The following is an 18,838-nucleotide window of genomic DNA, read 5'->3' as shown; positions in this document are numbered from 1 at the left end:
CGGAAGGCGGAGTGGGCTTGCAGGCGGCACGAGAACAGGCAGTACGGTACGCGGGGCAAGCGCAAGGGCACTGAGGCTGGTTGCATGCCCGGGCTATGCGCTCACGGTGCCGAGCTGAAGTCCCCTGACTTCACTGTGCTGGCCCGCGGTCCTGTTAGATGGGCTGGAGGTCTGCGCGGCATCCCCGACGTCGACTGGGGGTGGGGACGGCGCTCTGTCCGATTGCCGCAACTGCCGATTCACCCTCTGGGTAGCTACACGTGCGTGCAGTCGACATTAGGGTTTTCGCGGGGCGCTCGTTGTGCATGTGAGCTTCCTAGCACACTAAATGTTTGTACGTAGTCTCATGAGCAGGTCCAGGGCCGCACAGAACCAGCCATGTGTCGTTGCCGCCCCTTGCTGAATTTTGCTTACCAGGTTGCTGTGAAATCCACGACTACATACTTCTTGGCTTTGAGCTCATTCCACTGCGCTTAGCTGCTGATGACAACAACCCGCCCGCCGGCCGTGTTTACTGTTGAACGTAGTTGCGAGGCCTGGGGCGGCGTAGGCTTACAATTCAATTGACAGTATGTCTGTAGTCTTGGATTTTGCCACTATTATGATAATACGGCCGGGCCCCGATCGGCCAAACTGCCTGCCCTCGATGCATTATTGGGGCGGGAACGACAAAATGCAATCCAGACCCCACGCATCATCGCCCCCATATAATCTGTGTTGGCAGTGGAAAGCAAAATTGCACAGTCATTGTCACTGCGCCAGACTGAGGCCATAGTCAACTTGCAAACTACCGTCCTCGCACTTGATGTTTCGCTTGCAAAATTGGCATGCGCGGCTGTGCACACACGTCCAGTGAATCATGGTTTATCATGCAAACCTCGCCTCCCAGTCTTCGGCGCCGGTCCGCACTCAGCCCCTCTCATCGCAGCCCGTGTCACCCTCCTCGCCGTCGCCCCGCCGCGCGCGCCGGGAGTGCAGCACCGCCGCCTGAGCCATATATACGAATGCACTGGTGTACGTCCACAGCCGCAGCATCTGCGACGCGAACGGCGTCAGTGGCAGCGACGGCATCAGCCCTCCCAGCAGCAAGCATCCTATCGCGCCTGCTGTCGCGCCGACCCAGGACGAACCCCGGTGCGCACTGCGGCGGCTGCGGCTGCTGCTACAGCCACCATGATGGAGGTCGCTGCCGCCATTGCAGGAGCCGCTGCTGCTGTGAGCGCCGCCGCTGCTGCCGGCACCACTGCTGCTGCCGCTGCTGCTGCGGGTGCTACTGCCGCTGGCAGCCGTGTGTTGCGGGGTCGGGGGAGAGGGACCGCTGGTGCCGGGCTGAGGGGCGATAGAGCCTGCAGACGCATTCGGGCGGGTGACACGGATGCGGCGTCTTGCGATGGCGCTACCGGTGCCACTACCACTGCTGCCGCCTTCGACCCCGGCCCCTCCGACCTCAGCAGCACCGCTGCTACTGCTACTTGGCGCCGTGGCACCTAGGCTGGCCTCTGCCACTGCGGCCACGGGCCTCTCCGCCTCCGCTGCGGCTGTCGCTACCGCTGCTGGCACTGCCATGCCAGCGCTGCGTGCCGCCGGCGCCGCCGGCGCCGCCGTCGCTGGGGCCGTGGTTTCGCCGCTGCTGCTGGAGAAGGCAGTGAGTCGCAGCTGCTGCTGCAGCGCCGCCAGCAGCTGGTCCGCAGTAGCGGCTGTAGCGCCGCCACCAGCAGTAGCAGCAGTGTCAGCGGGGTCGGCAGTAGCAGCAACAGCACTATCGCCACCAGCAGCAACGGCTTCTCCCCCCGCCGCCGCCACGGTCTCCTGCTGCTCGTGCTGCTCCTGTTGCTGCTCCTGCTGCAAAGCCGCCAGCGCGGCGGCGGCGCTCCGGCCAAGGCGGCGGAGGCCTTTGGCGCGGGCACGCAGGGCGGCGGCACGCGCGGCGGCGTCCATTGAGGACCCAGCCGCTGCGCCTACCGCCACGCCCGCCACCCCGGCCCCGGCCCCAGCCCCGGCCTCTGCGGACGCAGTCTCCGCCGCCGCCTCGCACTGCACCTGCGCCGCCTCGCACATTGCCGCAAGCTGCTGCAGCGCCGCCGCCAGCTCCTGCGCCAGGGGCTGTGCTGCGGCGCCGGTGGCGGGGCCGGCACTGCCGGCGGCCGCATCGGCATCGCGATCTGCGCTGCGTGCGGCGGCGGCGGCGGCACGGGCAGCGGCGTCGCGGCGTGTGCGGGCGCGCTGGTGCAGCAGCAGCGCCAGCACATGACCGGCCATGTCGATGTCCCGGAATAGCTCGCTCAGCAGCGGTAGCCGAGAAGACGGCTGCCACTGTTGCTGCTGCCGCCTCTGCCGTTCCGGGGGTGCCGTGCCCGAGCCCTGCGCTGTTGTCGCCTCCGTGCCTCCGCCGGCCGCAGCTGCGTCGGCGGCGTCCTGGGGCCTACTGCTGGCAGCAGTGATGGTGGCTGTGTGGCGCGAGGCGTAGGGCGGCGGCCGCATCACTAGCACCATCTGGCGGTGGGGGTGGGGGCGTGGGTGGGGGTGGGGGTGGGGGTGGGGGTGGGCCCGGCAGCCTGCAGGCCGCACCGCAGCAGCAGCTGACGCCGCGCAGGCCGAGGCCACGTGGAACGTGGCGAGGCCTCGCGGCGCGGCGGCAGCAGCAGCAGCGGCGGCGGCGGCGACAGGAGGCGGGGCTCGGCGCATGAGTGAGGAGCACAGCAGCGGCGGCGCACGGCGGCTGGCGCAGGGGGCATGAGGCGCGGTGCCGCCGCAGCTCCGGACCGCGGCTGCGGCTGCGGCTGGTCGCCGAGGGGCGGTGATGATGCCGGTCGGCGACGCCGATTTTAGAGCAGCAGCAGCTGACACAGAATGCAGCTGTTTATTGGAGGTGAGCAACATGGTAGCAAAGTTCTGCGAATATAGAAAGAAGAGAGCAAAGGTCGAAGAAAAGGAATGGGTCGACCGCGATGAGCGCCTGGCCCCCAAGAAGTTAGCTCCCCCCCTCGTCATCCGGACTTTCCATTATCTTCCGCTCAGTTCGGCCGGCTGGCGATATAACAAAATGATAGTTACCCAGCAGCTTGGCGATTTGAACATCACACAAACGGGCGCAACGGCGTACTCGCAAAGGTGAGCTCTGCGGCGGCGGCAGCGTCACGGCAAGCCCAAGCTCGGACGCGCCGACTAGCAGCATCGTGTCCACTTCCGCTTCTTTCCTGCTGATTGCGAACGCTAATTTGAACGTAAGAGCGATTCAGGTTGAGTTGTCAGTCCTACGGGTCACGCCCCCTGGTGGCTCACTCTGCTGCTGCTGCTGCACGCAGGCTTGGCGCCTAGCGACGACAAGAAAGGACACAGGCGCAACCTCTAGAGCCGAGGTGAGATTCGGTGGGGGGCACCAAGCGCCCCGCGAAGCGTCCAACTTTCTGACTCGAGCATGAGGAGCCTTTGTACATTGGGCAACGCTTGCAGGTGTGCATGAGGGGCGACGCGGCTGGCGAGTTGCTCGCAGCGGCGGGAGGCGGCGTCGCCGACACCGGCGCGGGCGGCGCCGGCGGCAGGGCTACCGGTGGCGACCGCGCTGCCGCAATCAACGGCGGTGGCGGCGGTGACGGCGGCAGCGGCCATATGAGCAGCGGTGGCCATTCTACCCGCGGCGGCGGCGGCGGCGGCGGCGGTGGCGGTGGCGGATTAAGCAGCCTGGACGGGAGTTGGGCGGCCGTAGACGACGGCAGTGGCAGCGGCGGCGGTGGCGCTGGCGGCGGCGGCGGCGACCAGGCGAGTGCTGGCAGCGCCTCTGTCGCGCCGTCGGCGTTGTCAGCGCCGTCGACGCTGTGGCTAGGCGAGCCGGCGATTGCGCTGCCGGCGTCGGCGTCCGCGTCGGCGCAGCGACAGCACTCGCCTCCACCGCAGCAGCAGCAGCAGCAGCAGCAGCAGCAGCAGCAGCAGCAGCATGGGATGGAGGTAGAAGCAGAGGCAGAGGTTGAGCATCAGGGGCAGGGACAGCAGGGCCGGGGTCAAGAGGCGGTGGCGGCGGAGATGGAAGCGGAGGCGGAGGCGCGAGGCTCCCGCAGGCGCAGAAGGGTTAGCGCTGGTGACGGCGGCCGCGCCGGCGGCGGCGATGGAGCTGTGGCAGGCGCGCCGGCGTCGGCCCAGGCGCAGCTCCTGCAGCAGCATTACGCCGCGGAGGCCGGCGGTAGGCTGCGTGCCCAGGCGGGGGAGCCGCAACAGGCGCAGCATGTGCCAGGCCTGTTAGAGCTGATGACGGGGATGGATACGGACACGGCGGCGGCGGCGGGGGCTGTTCCCGCGGCAGGCCGCACCAGGCCCAGTGGCGGCGGCCCAGCGATCAGTGGCACTGGCGAAACGACTGGGGGCGGCGGCGCCGGCGGCGGCGGTGGCAGCGGCGGCGGTGGCGGCGGCGGCGGCGGCGTCACGCGGCGCATCAGTGGCGCCTCCACCAGTCGTGAGCCTGTGGTGCGGACGGAGAGTGAGATCATGGAGGAGGAGATGGTGGCCAGCGGCGCCAGGCCGGGCGCGGCCGCGGCTCGGGCGGCGGCGGTGCAGGCTGCAGAGGCCGCAGAGGCGGCGGTCACGGGCGGCCGGGGGCGGGAGCGCGAGCGGGAGCGGCGGTACCCGGGCACCTCGCACAGCAGCAGCAGCCGTCGCGGCAGTGGCGGCGGCGGCGGTGGCACCGTCACCGGTACTGGCACCGGGGCCAGCAGCGGCAGTAGCGACAACCCGGCGGCCGAGCTGCTACAGCGCTTCCTGTTGGACGAGGCGCAGATTGCGTCGCCGGTGCTACGGCCGCAGGTGGCGGCAACGGCGCCGCCACCACCACTGTCGCTGCTACAGCCAGCGGCTGCAGTAGCAGCACCCAGAGGTCAGGGTCGGGGCGCGGCTACGGCCGTTGCGCCGGCAGCGGCCGACCCAGTCCCCGGCCCGGGCTCCTCGGCCGACGCCGTCGCTGGCGGCAGCAGCGTGGGGGGTGGGGGCGGCGTCACTGAGCCGGGCGCTACGACGCAGCTACAGCCCCTGCTGGCGCAGCTACAGCCGCAGCGGCAGCCGCAGCAGCGACAGACGCACGGGTCGGACACGCCCAGGCTGCACCCCCTGCCCTCGCCACCACTGCCGCCGCCGCCGCCGCTGCCGCCGCCGCTGACTCATGCCGCGCTACTGCCGGGCGCAGCCACCACGGCAGCTGTAGCAGCGCCACCGCCGGCCGTGCCCCTAGACATGGAGCCGGCACTGTCGCTCGCGTCCGGCATATCCGCCGCCGCCCCCGCCTCGGATGTTGTGCATGCCGCCGCCGAGGCGGCTGCTACTGCAGCCGCTGGCGCCACTACCCCTGATGATGCTGCTACTGCCAGTCCTGCTGCTACTGCCTACAGTGCGCTGGTGCACCGGCCGGATGAGGTTTTGCAGGATCAGGACGCAGAGGCGGCGGAGGAGGCACTGGCGGCGCTGCGCCGGTCGCGCTGGCGGCAGGAGTACAGCCGCGTCAGCTTCGAGGTCTCAGGCATCATAACCCAGCCGCCGCCGCCGCCGCCGCCGCCGCCGCCGCCGCCGCCGCCGCAGACGCCTGCAGGGGCGCCAATGCTGGACCACTATAGCGGCGGCGGCGGCAGCAACAGGCGCGTCGGCGGCGGCGGAGGCATGCCTGCAGTCTCGGAGAGCCCGGTAGAGGGCGATGAGGCCGGCCGCGGCGCTAGTGGGGCTGGGGCTGGGGCTGGGGCTGGGGCTGGGGCTGGGGCTGGCGGCGGCGGCGGCGGCGGTGGCATCGCCGCGGGGCGCTTCGGCAGCGCTGGCAGCACGTGGACTGGCGGCAGCGGCGGCGACACGGATGCACTGGCGCCGGCGGGTGTGCACGAGGCCTCGGAGGCGGCGTTGGACGACCGAGATAACGAATTTGAGTTCGCGGTGCCGCCGTTGCAGGCCACTCCCACCATGCGGCGAGTCCCGCCGTCAGTATCCGCGCCGTCGGCGCTTCCGGCGCTTGCGACGGCGGCGGCGCTGGGCGGCGGCCGCAGCGCCGCCGCCGGCGGCGGCAGGGCTGGCAAGGGCAGCGGCGGTCCTGGCGGCGTCAGGGGTGCCGCTGCGGGTGCGGCAGCAGCGCCGCTGCACCGTCGCGGTGGCGGCGGCGGCGGTGGGCGGATGGTGCCGCACTGGTACTTCTTAGACGCTGGCGGCGGTGCGGCTACTGGTACGGATGTGGAGGACCCGGCGGCGGCGGCGGCGGCGCGGCATGCGGCCCTGTGGCGCGATGCTGACCTGCACGGCGGCACACCCACCACAGTGGACAGCGGCGACGAAGCGGCCAGGTGCGTGTGTGTGTGGGCAAACCGTAACACGAACATCTGTGTACAATGACATACACATACCCCAATGGAGTCGGTATACAAGTGCTTCAATCCCAAGTGCGCGTGGGAACCACGCAGGTCGATATGCACCGAGAATGAGGAGATCCTGCCCGGCCAAGACGCGGCCTCCTTCGCGCACCACAGCGCTCTCCAGCTGGCGGCGGCGCGGGCGGCGGCTGGTGCAGATGACGGCGGCGGCGGCGTGCCGATGCATGCGCTACATCCCCACAGCAGGGGTCACGGCGGTGGCGGCCTCGCTTCCGCTGCCTATGGGCTTAGTGGTCGAGGTGTGGGTGGCGTGCGCGGCGTCAGCCGGAATGAAAGGGAGGAGGAATGGAGCTTCGGAGTGGCCCGGGCTGGGGCGGGAGCAGGGGCGGCGCAAGGGGGACCGGCGCGAGGCGGGCCGCAGCAGCACCAGCCGCCGCCTCAGGCGGCGCTGCCGCAGGCTCAGCAGGTTGTGCACCCATACGCGCAGTATGCTCAACCGCAGCCGACACCGCAGCCGACGACGACGCAGCAGCAGCAGCAGGTGCCCCAACAGCCCCAACAACAGGGACACCACCACCAACACCACCACCACAACCTGCCGCACCTGCCGCCCCCCGGGGCTCGTGCCGGGGGCAGCGCCAGCTTATCCCGGCAGCAGCACGGCCGGCCCCTGAACCACCCGCCTGCTGCTACAACCGGCGGCGGCGCCCGACCCACATCGCCAGCACTGGCGGCAGTAGCACCACCACCGCCACCAGCACCGCTGGCTGTGGCAGCTGTAGCCCCGGGGGCTCATCATGGGGAGCGCACGTATCGCGGTGCCACGCACCCAGCGATGGGTCCAGAGATCAGCGCGCGGACTGGAACCCCGGATAGCGGCGTCCGTAACAGCAGCGGCAGCGGCGGCAGTGGCGGCACAGCTGGCACCGGCGCCCAGGGCCGGCATGCTACAGCCGTCTGCCGACACCCACCAGCACAGCAGCTCCCGCTGCAGCCGCAACAGCCGGCTGTAGCAGAGCAGCCGGCCGCGCGTCGGGCAGTGGGCGGCGTGCCACTGAGGCCGACGGCGCTGCCATCACCGCCGCCTCAGCCCCAGCCGCCGCACCACCCGCCACGTCACCGTGTCAGCTTCGGCGCCTACGGCGGCCGAGCCGGCCCGCGCCCGCCATCGCCATCGGCATCGCTGCCGCCAGGCCGGGACGCTGGCGGCGGTGGTGGCGGCGGCGGCGGCCGCGCCGGCAGCCGCGTCAGCTGGAGCGGCGCCATCGGCTCGGCAGGCCTGAGCGGCCAAGACAACGATAGCGGCAGTAGCACCCAACAGCTGGCGCCACCGGCGGCGCCAGTGGCGCCGCAGCCGCCGCGCCGACGCACTGGCGGCATCTTGCGCACGGGTTCCGTCGCCTCCGCCACTTCGTACCTGTCACACGGCAGTGCCATCCCGCCGCTAGACGACACGAACCCGCCGCACCCGCATCCGCACCCGCCATCGCCCTACCTCCCCGCGCAACAGCAACCGCACCAGCCGCCGTACACTCGCAAAACCGTCTCATTCTTTGATGATGAGCAGTACGAGCCGCCGCAGCAGATCTGGGGGCGCCGGCAGTACGGTGGCGGCGGCAGTGGCGGGCGCCGCCGCAGCAGCAGTACGTATGACGATAGCGGTGCCAGTGACTACGGCAGCGATAGCGCCGCCAGTGAGGCTGCTGGCGACGCCGGCGGCCGCGGGTTTCGAGATCGCGACCGAGATGGAGATCGCGACTCTGGTCCCGATGTCGGGCTGTTGTACGACGTGGCTTTCGGCGGCGGGACTGGAACTGCTGGCGGCGGCGGCGGCGCCCTGCCGTACGATGTTGGATCGGAGCGGGGCTCGACGTCTGAGGTTACGGACGTGACGGAGCTAACCACCTCAACCACTGCCGGCGCGCGATACAGCCGCCTGCGCTCTTACCTGGCCTCCGCCTCCGCGGCTGCTACTGCCGGCGGAGGCTCCGGCGAGGCTGGTGCTACAGCCGCGCCGCCGGCGCCGCCCAGGGTTGGCGGCGGCAGCTGGGATGACCCCGGCAGTAGCAGCTACCGGTCGGAGGCGACGCTGACGTGGGGCTCGCCGCCGCGGCATCCGAATCTGCCTGCTACTGCTACTGCCGCGGCTGCGCCGGTGCCCGCACAGGGTGTGCCACGGCAGCGGCAGAAGCAGGCTGGGCAGGCGCCGCGGCAGGCGCCGGTGCCGGTGCCGGCGTCACCGTCAGCGGCGGCGGCGTCAGCTGGATTCCACCCCATCCTGGGCAACATAAAGCTACAGCTGCAGCCGCAGCCGCAGCCGGAGCTTGCTCCCACGCTCTATGCGGGACCTGTCGTGCCTGCGGCGGTGCCGGCTACTGCTGCTACTGCTGGACCCCCCCTGCCGCCCACTGGCAGTAGCAGCGGCGTCGGCGGCCAGGCACGGGACTGGACGTTCACTCGCACCACGCAGTTCGGGAGGGCCAGCTTCGATGTGCCGATGGCTGCAGCAGTGCCGGGTGGCAGCGGCGGTCGGCTGTGCGCGCTCGCTCCCTACGGTGCTACTGCGGCTGCATCGCAGCCCGGAAGCGGCGCTGCCGGCCAGCCGAGCGCCGCCTTTGGCAGCACCTACACTGCCGGCGGCGCCGCCTCGATCGGCGGAACCGGCTCGCAGGCTAGTCCCCTCGCCTCAGTCACCAGCCACCAGCAGCAGCAGCAGCAGCAGCAGCAGCAGCAGCAGCAGCAGCAGCAGCAGCAGCAGGGTGCTACTGCAGTGCAACTGCTACCGCCGTACAACAGTTGGCCCGTCACGGCAGTAGCAGCGCGGCCGGCGGCGGCGGCGCCGCCGGCTGCAGCAGCAGCAAACCCACTCTCCTCACCGACACCGGCACCGGCTGTCGCAGGGGACCCCAACCCAATGACAACCACGGCAGTTGCACCCATGTCTCCAGGCGGCGGCGCGCCGGCTGCTACAGCCGCCGCCGGCTATGGCGCATTTCAGCAACCGGCGGACTTGCTGTGGTCGCCATTTGCCACGCCGTCAGAAGGTCGCTCTGCGCCGCCGCCGCCAGCGGGGATGCCGCCGGCTGCGGCGGCGCCGCCGCCACCCGATGCGACCGGTCCGCCTGTGCACCCTATCCTGTCAGCTGGAGCTCTGGCAGCGGCGGCAGGCGGCAATGGTGGCGGCGGCGGCGCCAGTGTCAGCGGCGCCAGCGGTCCCGGCGGCGTGGCGGCAAGCGGCGCTGCTGGCGGTGTCCCGCCGGCGCCCCAGGTGGGACGGCGGCTGCCGACGGCGTTGCCGCCGCCGCCGCCGCCTGCGCAATGGCCGCCGCCGCCTGACCAGGCGCAAGAGGCGGAGGAAGAGGGAGGGACGGGGTACATGGGAGGAATGCGCGTACTCCGCTGGCGGCGCAGCGGCGGCGGTGGTGGCAGGCGGCTGTCGCCTCAGCCGGAGGGCCAAGAGGAGGAAGAGGACGCGGGGCAGCGGTGGCAGCGGCATGCGGTGGATGAGGAGGCGGAGCTGGAGGCGGAGAGGCAGGCGGTGATGGCAGCCATGTTTCATCAGGACCAGGCGGGGCGGACGGCGCCAGCAGCAGCTGTGGAATCCTATGCCGCACAACAGCCCGTAAGGACAGGTTCCAGGCCTGGTCCGGTGGCGGCGGCCGAGCCTACGGCAGCAAGGCAGGTGGCTGTGACGGCCGACGCGCCTGTGCTGGGCATTCCCGTGCAGCAACAGCCCGTTCAGCTGCAAGCCATGCAGCTGCGGGAGCAGCAGCAGCAGCAGCGGCAGCAGCAGCAGGAGCCGGCCGTGGGTGTACCGGTGCTGGATGCCGCTTCCAGCCTGGTATTCGTGCGGTCGCCCGGGCTGCTACAGCCGCTGCAAGAGCAGCTGCTACAGCCGTCGCAGCAGCAGCAACTACTGCCGCCGCAGCCTCAGCCGCCATCTGCGCCACCGCCGCCGCAGCCGCAGGTGGCGGCGCGACATCCGGCCTTGGTGCCTCCGCCGGCGCCGCCGCCAGCAGCAGCTCAGTCCGCCGCGCCGCAGCCGCCGCTGGCGCCGCCGCCAGCCTTTGTGGCTGTGCCCGGCAACCAACCAATTAGTGCTGCACTGCCAGCGGCTGCTGAGCCGGCGCCGGTCCTGCAACCGGCCGCAGCAACAGCGGCGCCCCTTGACGCTGCCGCCAGCAGTCACCAGCGGCACCTATCTCAGGGCAGCTCGCGGGACCTAGAGCTGGGCTTGGGTACAGTGTCCCATGCCGCTGGGCGCCGCCGGCGGGCCGACGCAGCCGACGCGAGCTCAGCTGCGAGCAATGGCGTCGGCGAGGCCGGGGATGCATTAGAGGATGAGGCAAGCGAGCTGCGCGACGGAGACGGGCGGTGGCGGCAGGCGGCAGCGGCGACGGCGACGGTGTCCCGAGCCACATCCGCCACACCGCCGCCAGGGTGTGCTGGGCGCGAGGCGCGAGGCGAGGACGAGGAGGGCGATGCCGCTACAGCCACCGCTGCTGCTGCTACTGCCACTGGGGTGGCGCCGCCGCCGCTGCCCGCACCGCGGGTGGTGCTGGCGGCTGCGGCGCTGCCGTCGGTGGCAGCAGGCGCCTTGCCGGCGCCTGGCGGCGGCGGCGGCGCCGCCGTCGCTGCGCCCCTGCTACTGCCGCCGGCGCCGCCAGCAGCGGCGGCCCTGCTACAGCCACTTCTCGAGGTCGATCGCGATGTGGCGCTGACGGCGCCAATGTACTTGCTACAACTGGGCCCGTCGGGTGCGGCTGTAGCTGCAGGCGTCGCACCGCCGGCGGCGGGCGTGACGGCGGCTGCGGCGGGGCTGCCGGGTTTTGGCGGCGGGGTTGCTACAGTCGGCGGAGTTGGCAGCGGTGGCGCCGTGACGGATGGAAGCGGCAGCGCTACTGGAAGCGGCGGTTTGGGGTCGGGTGTGGACCTGGATGTGCGTCCCAGCGTCACCCTCCGCAGGTGTGTGTATGCGTGTGGGTGTGTGTGGGGGCGTGGCTTGTCGGGGCGGTGGGTGCCGTGGCTGGGTGTGAGTAAGGTGTGGGCTTAGGTGGGTGGGGTCGGAGACGCCGGCAGATGCAGTTGTGTTGATCGCGGGTGCGGTGCGGGAAGCTAGTCAAAGCACTGGCGGCGGGATGGTCGCACGGCTGGCGCGGCCAGTGAGCAGTGGTGGATGTCTGGGCATGGACGAGCTTCATTCGCTGGGCTCCTGTCCTCCATGCTTTCATTTGCCGTCAATGGCTGATCAAGTACCTATGGCGCGCGCGCCCCCATCGCAATTCCACTCTAATCTACCCCACGGCACTGCATTGCCCCGCACAGGCTGTCCATATCACAGGCCCGCCCGCACCTGTCCACATCAGCATCAGTACCGCCGCCGCCGCCGCCATCACAGCTGTACGGCGAGTCTCACAGCGAGCCATTGCCCAGCACCGCACGTTACGCCGCGCTGGCCGGCGCCGCCACTGGCGCGGCGGCGCCGCCGCCGCCGCCGCTGCCTGCGGGTGCGGCTGCCGTTACATCCGGTGGGAGCGAGGATCCGCCGCCAGCCCCGACGAGCCCGCGCGCAGCGGCGTTGCCGCCACATCCGCCGCCGTCGCCGCCGCAGCCGTCCCCACAAGGGATGAACCTTGCTCCCGGGTCCTCCCCGCAGTTGCCAGCGGCATCGCACTCATCCATCAGTGCAATAGGCAAGACGGTAGACAGCGCGGCCAAGGCGCCCAAGGCGCTGGCTGGTGATGAAGAGCTGGTGGCGGCCGAAGCCAAGGCAGCGGCGGCGGCGCCGGCGGCGGAGCAGCAGGAGGATAGCTCGGAGCCGGCCACGCCGCGGTACGGTGTGCTCGCCGGCGGTAGCGGCCTCAACTCGCCCTTCATCGACACGCCCTCCACCTCGCTGGCCGACGCTGGGGACGGCCACATTGCCAGTGAGTGGGGGCTGTGGGGAGGAGGGGTGGGAGGGAAGGGAAGGAAGGAAGAGCAGGGGCGTGTTTGTGCAATTCCTTGGTGGTCCGGGCCGGTTGTACACACGGCGCAGGAGACCTGCGCAGGTCGCAAACGTCATTCAAACGCGAAGTTTGCCTACCTCGTGCCACGTCTCGCCGTATACAAACAGGTCCTGATTTGCGTGCACTTTTTCTTGTGCTCGTTAACACAGGTCCGGAATGGGCGGGCGTGGGCCGCACCTCGCTATCGCTCGGAACGCAGACCAGCATGCCCGCAGCCCTGCCGCTGCCGCTACTGCCGCTGCTACCCCTGCCCGGCCCCATCCTCGCTGCCCACAGCGTCCCGCCCCTCCCAGCTGCCACCCCGGCTGCGGACACCGCTGCTACAGCCACACCCATCCAGCCGGCGGCCGGCGGCACTGGCAGTAGCAGCAACATCCAGGCCGCGGCTCCAGATACAGCCACAATCGCGCCTGCACCTGCTACAGCTCCGCCGCCGCCACCGCCCCAGCGCCTTGCGGCTGCAGCAGCAGCTGGCGGCGGTGCCCCTTCCGCCGCCGCTGCCGGCGGCAGTAGCACGCCTCTGCGACTGGTGCTACTGCCGAGTGGCGCCTCCACTTCCTCGGGTCCCGGCTCCTCACTGGTGGCTTATCGGGGCTCGGAGAGCGGCTGTAGCGATTCCGTGTCACCGCCGCCGCCACGGCCGGCGGCGGTGCCGGTGGCACACTTCTTTCGACACACGTCATCGTCAGGCGCCTCCACTGGTGGCGATGCTGGCGCTACAGCGGGTGCAGGTGCGGGTGCTACTGCCGTCTCGCCACACCTTGCTGCGCAGCAGCTGCAGCCGCCACAGCTGCTGCCGCCACAGCTGCAGCCTCAGCCGCCAGGTCTGGAGATGCGCCCGCTGGTGCCGCCGCCGCCGCCACGGCCCCACGGTCCAAGCGGTCCCGGGATCGCCGCCACCGACACCGTCAGCAGCTCCCCCATCACCAGCCCTCCCGGCGCACAACCCGTGCACACCCACCCATCTCCTCCTCACACGGCCGCCAGCACCACTACCTCCTGCTCGCGTCACGCCGCCGCTGCTGCTGCCAACTCTGCCCTTGCACAGCAGCAGGAGCGTCAGGAGCAGCAGCAGCGCAGCCGCACCGGCGCGGCGCCGCCGCCTCCTCTCCCAGCCGCGGCCCCGCAACCGCCCCCACCTGCATCCGCGTTTGCCGGCTTCGCAGCCTCACCACTCCCCCCAGATTCTGCCGCTGTCCGGACCACCGCCAGCACCACGGCAGCTGCAGGGCCACCCCCAGGGTTGCCGCTGCAGCCGCTGCCTCCGCCGTCGCCGGTGCCACGGGCGGAGGCTGCCGAGCCCTGGCGCGCCTCGTCTCCCGCCAGCAGCGGCCAGCGCAGCCTCAGTCTAGGCCTGTCGGCGCCGCTGGCCTCCTCCGGCTCGCTACCAGTGCCCACCGCCGCCGCCACCGCCGCCGCCTCACCTGCCGCTCCTCCCTCCCGGTCCGCCAGCAACGTCAGCGACGCCAGGCGCGGCGCCGCCGACCTGACTGGTGGCGGCGGCGGCAGGGCGGGCAGCGGTGGCGGCGGCGGCGGTTTGGATGGGGGCGGCGGCGGATTTCACGACCTGTACGACGAACGGTTGGTGCGCATGCACCGCTCTGCCTCCGCCGGCCTGGGGTCCAGTCCTGCCGGTGCTGCGGGCGCAGGCGGCGGCATTGCCGCCAGCCGCAGCCGTCAGGGCTCGGCAAGTCGGCTTGCGCCGGCGGCACCTGTGGCGGCGGCGGCGGCGCCTGGGACTCTGCTGACTGCAGCGGCGGCGCGAGCCACGAGCGGCGGCGCCGCCGGGAGGGCGGCAGGAGGCGGCCGGAAGGCGGGCGGAGCACAACAGGCTGTGGGGGCAGCCGCTAGCGGCGGCCGACAGGAGTCGTCAGCGTTCAGTGCCGGGGGCCTGCTGACGCCGCTGCCGGCGGCAGCTGCCAGCCAGTTCGCCAGCCTGCTGCGTGGCGGCAGCGCGGCAGCCGGCAGCGCCGCCCACCACGGCCCGCGTAGCGACGCCGCGTCCGCGTCTTCGGAAGCCGCTGCGCCGGCGCCGGCACCGGCGGGACCGGTTCCGGAGGGGGGCGCGAGTGCGCCGCCGTCGCCGCCACCAGCAGGTGCAAGGTCGGGGCCAGGATCAGGCCCTGGATCATCATCAGGGCCGGGGTCAGGAGGGTCGGGCCGGTCCCGTGATCGGCATCCCTGGCAGCTGCTGCGGGCCGCGGCCAACGCCGTCGCGGCGGTTGCTGGGAGCTGCAGCGGCAGCAGCGTGACAGGGAGCAGGGCCGGCATCAGCAGCGGCGGTGGCCGTGGCGGTGGCAAGGGCAGGGAAAGCGCCGGTGCGGCTGGCAGCGGCATGGGCAGCGGTGGGGCAAGTAGCGGCCCAAGCAGCGTCAGGACCAGTGGTAGTAGCACTACCACCGCCACCACGGGCGCCAGTGGGGACGCGGGTGGCCGCAGCAGCGGCGGCACCGCCGCCGCCGGGAGTAGCGGGCAAGCGCCCAGCAGTAGCAGCAGCAGTAGCCGAGGAGGTGCGCTGCCGCTGCAGCCTGCGACGGCGGTCCGAGACGAGCCAGCAGCAGCACCACCAGCAGCAGCGCCCCCTGTGGCGGTGACGCCGGCGCCGCATTCAGCAGCACCCACACAAGGGACACAGCACGCAGCACGTCTTTTTCACGCTGTCACTGCTGGTGGTTTGGTAGCTGGAATTAGATCCATATCGCGAATCCGATGGCAGTCACAGCCGCAAGTGCAGCCGCAACCGCGCGCCGCTACGCCTGCAGACCGCAGCAGTGGCACCACATCCGGTCAAGCGAGCAGAGGCGTTCCTGGCATATGGGGCCGTGCGGGACGGGCGCTGCTGCTGATCCTGATGGCGCTGCTGCTCCCCTCCCTGAGCCTCTGGATGCAGCAGACGGCGCAGCCGCTGCCACTGTCGCTGTCACCGCCGCCGCCGCCGCCGCCATCGCTGTTTGGTTTAGGAACGAACCTCCCTGTGTTCCCGGGCGCTGGCGGCGGCAGCGCAGCGGCAGGCTTGTCACACGCAGACCTTGACCAGCTGATGATGCTGACCGCGCCAGGCAGCATGCTGGCGGAGGTGGAGGCACCTTCACGACTCCAGCAGCAGCAGCAGCAGCAGCCGCTGGCAGCGGCTTGGGGGCAATGGCCAGCCGCCGCCGCCGGCGGGCTGGACGGCGGCGGCGTGGCGGCGTACGGCGCATTGGTGTGGCGGCTGCGGCAACACGCCGCCGGCGCCGCCGCCTGGTTCTGCGCTAGCGCTGCTGCCAATGTGCCTGCCGGCGGAGCTCCTGTGAGCCCGGCGGCCGCATCGGCAGGAGCAGGGGCTGGCGGCTATCGCGGCGGGGTGCTGGCGGCCGCGGCGGCGGCGCAGCTGGCGGCGGCTGACCTGGCGGAAGCCATGGATGCGTACGGCGATGCCCTCGACGGTGGCGAGGCCGGCGGCGGCGGCGGCGGCGGTGCTAGGGCTGCGCCGCTGAATGAGCTGTTGCGCAAGGTGCTGCTGCGGCCGCTGCCTCACGACGAGTACCGTCAAGAGCTGCTGCTGCAGGCGGAGGCGGCGCGGCGGCAGCTGGCGGCGGCGGCGGCGCCGGGGCTGGCGGCGGCGGCGGAGCGGCTGGCGGCGGCGGCGCTTGAGGACGCGGCGGCGGAGGGCGGCCTGGCGGCACACATGCGGGCCCTGGCGGGCGATGTGTGGCACGTGTTTGTCGCTGCGGCTTCGCCGGCGGCACTGAAGCCTCGCGCCGAAGATGGCGGCGCGGAGTATGCAGAGGCACAGGCGGCGGCAGCGGCGGCGGCAGTGCAGCACCTGCAGCAGCAGCACCTGCAGCGACTGGCCAGTCACCTCCGCCACGCCGCTGGCGCGGCGGAGGCAGGGCTGGCGCCGGCGGCTGCCGTGCTGGCGCGGGCCGCTGACGCCGCCGCTGGTCTGCTGCTTCGGCACCAGACCGCGCTGCGCCTCGCGCTGGAGGCCGCTTCTGCCACGTTTTGGACCTCGCCTCCTGCGGATTATGACACCGGCACTGGAGTTGTGGCCACCGACACCTTTGCAGGTGGCGGTGCTGTGGGGAGCAGCAGCGGTGGTGGCAGTGGCAGTAGTGGTGCGCTGCAGGTGTTCCCGGCGGCTTGGTCTGAACACCTGACACGGCTGCAGCGGCTGCAGACCGCCCTCCGGGCTGTGGCGGCGGAATGCGGCGGCGGCGGCGGCGGCGGTGACGCCGGTGGCGGAGTGGAGGGCCGCGTGGAGGGCCTGGCGGCGGCGGCTGAGAGCCTCCGCGAGCTGCTGCTGGCAGTTGGCGCCGCCGGCACAGCGGACGGCGGCGGCGCCAGGGGCAGCAGCCGCGGAGGTGGCGGAGGAGGTGTTGGCGGGCTGTGCATTGCTGCCGAGCTGCACGGGCAGGCTGCTGCAGGCGAGGAGCATGAGGCGGTGGCGCCGGCGCCGGCGCGCGCCTCTGCGTCCCCCGGTGGCCGCACGGCTTGGCGTGTGGTGTGGCGCCTCCATGCCGCGCCCCGTTGCGGCGACGGCGACGCCGATTGCGTTGCTCGTAGCGCTGCAGGCTTGGGCGGCAGCCGTAGCGGTGATGGCGGCATGGGCTATGTGGACGACCTGTTGGACGACGCGGCGGCCGCGCGGCGGCTGGCTGCTGCCAACAGACAGGCGCAGCAGGTGGCAGCGCTGGAGCGGGCGGCGGCGCCGGGGTGGGTCTGGGCTGTGGCAGAGCCCGGCAGCCCGCCGCGTGAGCCGTCAGCAGCAGCAGCAGCAGCAGCAGCGCACGGGGAAGAGGCTGGTGTGGGCTCGGGTCCGTCGGAAGGAGCGGGCGGTAAGGTTGGTTCCGGCGGCGGAGGCACGGGGGGGCCGGAGGGGGCGGTTCAGCGGGTGGTGGTGTCGCTGCCGCTTGCGGTGCAGGCTCGTCTGTGGCGCCAGGCGTGGGAGGACGTGGCGGGGGTGTTGGACACGTGTGCAGAGTTGTGTGCCGCGTCAGCAGCCAGCGGCGCGTACGGCAGGCGGTAACGACACGTCTGGAGCGCGGCCGTGGCAGCAAGGCGGTGCTGTGGGGACGACTGAGCGGCGCTGCGGTTGATGTGCGCCGTGGGCCGGGGAGCAGGCGGCAAGCACGGCACCGGCACTCCAGCAGCACCGGGGGCTCCGACGTCAGGGGTGGCGCCGGCGGCGGCAAGACAGTAGTTTTGGCCGTGACTGGCTTGCGCAGTGCACTGCACTATTGGTGCTGCCGAGCACGTTGTGGTGGTTGTGCTGGTTGACGGCTTGGGGCGGGGCGGGACCCGAGCGCATAAGTGCTGTGGACGTTGGTGGGGTACCGTTGCAGCGAGGAGGGGATTGCTGGTAGGAGACGCGGTCGGCTGGATATGCGATCTAGTTGTGGGCGCCAAGGGCACGTGACACCAGGTGGGCGTGTGTGGTCTCTCGCGCCAGTGGGGTTCCCTTGGATGCCGGGGCACGAACGTCACCGATCACCATGGTGGGCTGTGGCTGCACGGCACAGAATGACGGGGTTTGCTGTTTGCGGCATTGCGGCATTCGCGGTAGTTTGTTGGCCATAATGGAGGACGGCGCACGGGGCTGCACGGTGTGTGTGTCTATGTGTGTGTTAGTTGCCGAGGTAGGACAGCTGACTGCCGACTCCCGAGATGGGGAAGCTGCCCAGCCTGCTGTGCGCAATAAAGGCTGTGGGCAGCGGTGATCAGCTGCAGCTGCTGGCGTGAAGCGGCGCAGGGAACATCATATGGTTTTATATCGTTTTATGCGGCCAGGCGCTCCTGTGCGGGCAGGGGGGCACAGTCCCTGGCAGCCGCAAGCCGGCCTTCAGGGGTTGTCGGGGGTGTGGGGCCGTGAGCGAAGGCGCAGCTACCGCTGGGCGTTGCTGCCGCGCTGCTGCCGTTGCATTGGAGTCAGGCGCTGGCGCCCGCGGTGGACTAGACGACTGCAGTTGATTTCCAAATACTTGGCCTTTACAATGGGCATGATGGGCCATAAAAGCATGAAGCTCGGGGGCGTGTGGGTTGGGAGACGCCTCGACGCCGGAGTACGCAGTAAGGTGGAAGTGACTACGATGCTAAAACATTCCGAATTTGTTGTGCGGTTGGCAATGCGTCAAAGGCAAAGACAACGGTTGCTCGTTCAGTGGAAGCACACGGGGCCGCCGCACACATGGGGCCGCCGGGCAAACAGTGGAGCAACAAAGATGCACCCCTTGCCAGAAGTGTTCCTGGAATCCTGTGGCAGTAACAACACGGGCAGTACAGCGGCCCAGCAACCACAGCGACCGTGCAAGCGGTTCCCCGAGTAGGGGTCGGCGTGCAGAGTGATGCGACGAACACGCAAGCAGAGCGCGGCTGCGGATAGTGGCTCCCGCGGCACTAACTGGTGATAGATGCACAGTGCACTGGGGCAGTGGCGCACGCGTCCGACCGCCTCCTCGCTGCCAGGCAGGCACGCAACCCACAGATCGCCGATGGCGCTGTGACGCTGTCTCCCACCGAGTT

General features: G+C 71.0%; 2 protein-coding genes across 2 annotated transcripts; one reads left to right on the top strand and one right to left on the bottom strand.

Moving 5' to 3' along the window:
* Positions 1-269: 269 nt before the first annotated feature.
* CHLRE_12g554929v5 (uncharacterized protein) lies at positions 270-2,921 on the bottom strand. Its single transcript, XM_043069070.1, has one exon. The coding sequence runs from the start codon at positions 2,878-2,880 to the stop codon at positions 910-912; it is 1,971 nt and encodes a 656-aa protein (XP_042918926.1). The 5' UTR covers positions 2,881-2,921; the 3' UTR covers positions 270-909.
* A 120-nt stretch (positions 2,922-3,041) lies between these two features.
* Positions 3,042-18,807, top strand: CHLRE_12g555001v5 (uncharacterized protein). Its single transcript, XM_043069072.1, has 6 exons — positions 3,042-3,224; positions 3,306-3,359; positions 3,454-6,302; positions 6,420-11,294; positions 11,655-12,256; positions 12,487-18,807. Exons 3-6 carry the CDS (start codon positions 3,460-3,462, stop codon positions 17,343-17,345), a joined length of 13,179 nt encoding a protein of 4,392 aa, XP_042918925.1. The 5' UTR covers positions 3,042-3,224; positions 3,306-3,359; positions 3,454-3,459; the 3' UTR covers positions 17,346-18,807.
* Positions 18,808-18,838: the final 31 nt, after the last annotated feature.

This window comes from Chlamydomonas reinhardtii, chromosome 12 (genome assembly GCF_000002595.2).
Source record: "Chlamydomonas reinhardtii strain CC-503 cw92 mt+ chromosome 12, whole genome shotgun sequence".
NCBI classification, from domain to species: Eukaryota; Viridiplantae; Chlorophyta; class Chlorophyceae; order Chlamydomonadales; family Chlamydomonadaceae; genus Chlamydomonas; species Chlamydomonas reinhardtii.
This window is presented reverse-complemented; position numbering and strand designations above follow the sequence as displayed.

Bases quoted from the DNA above. Each gene is read 5' to 3' on its own strand.
- CHLRE_12g554929v5 (XM_043069070.1), bottom strand. From the start codon at position 2,880: ATGTTGCTCACCTCCAATAAACAGCTGCATTCTGTGTCAGCTGCTGCT.
- CHLRE_12g555001v5 (XM_043069072.1), top strand. From the start codon at position 3,460: ATGAGGGGCGACGCGGCTGGCGAGTTGCTCGCAGCGGCGGGAGGCGGC. The intron at 6,303-6,419 runs GTGCGTGTGTGT...GGAACCACGCAG, and splicing joins AGCGGCGACGAAGCGGCCAG to GTCGATATGCACCGAGAATG. The intron at 11,295-11,654 runs GTGTGTGTATGC...TGCCCCGCACAG, and splicing joins CCCAGCGTCACCCTCCGCAG to GCTGTCCATATCACAGGCCC.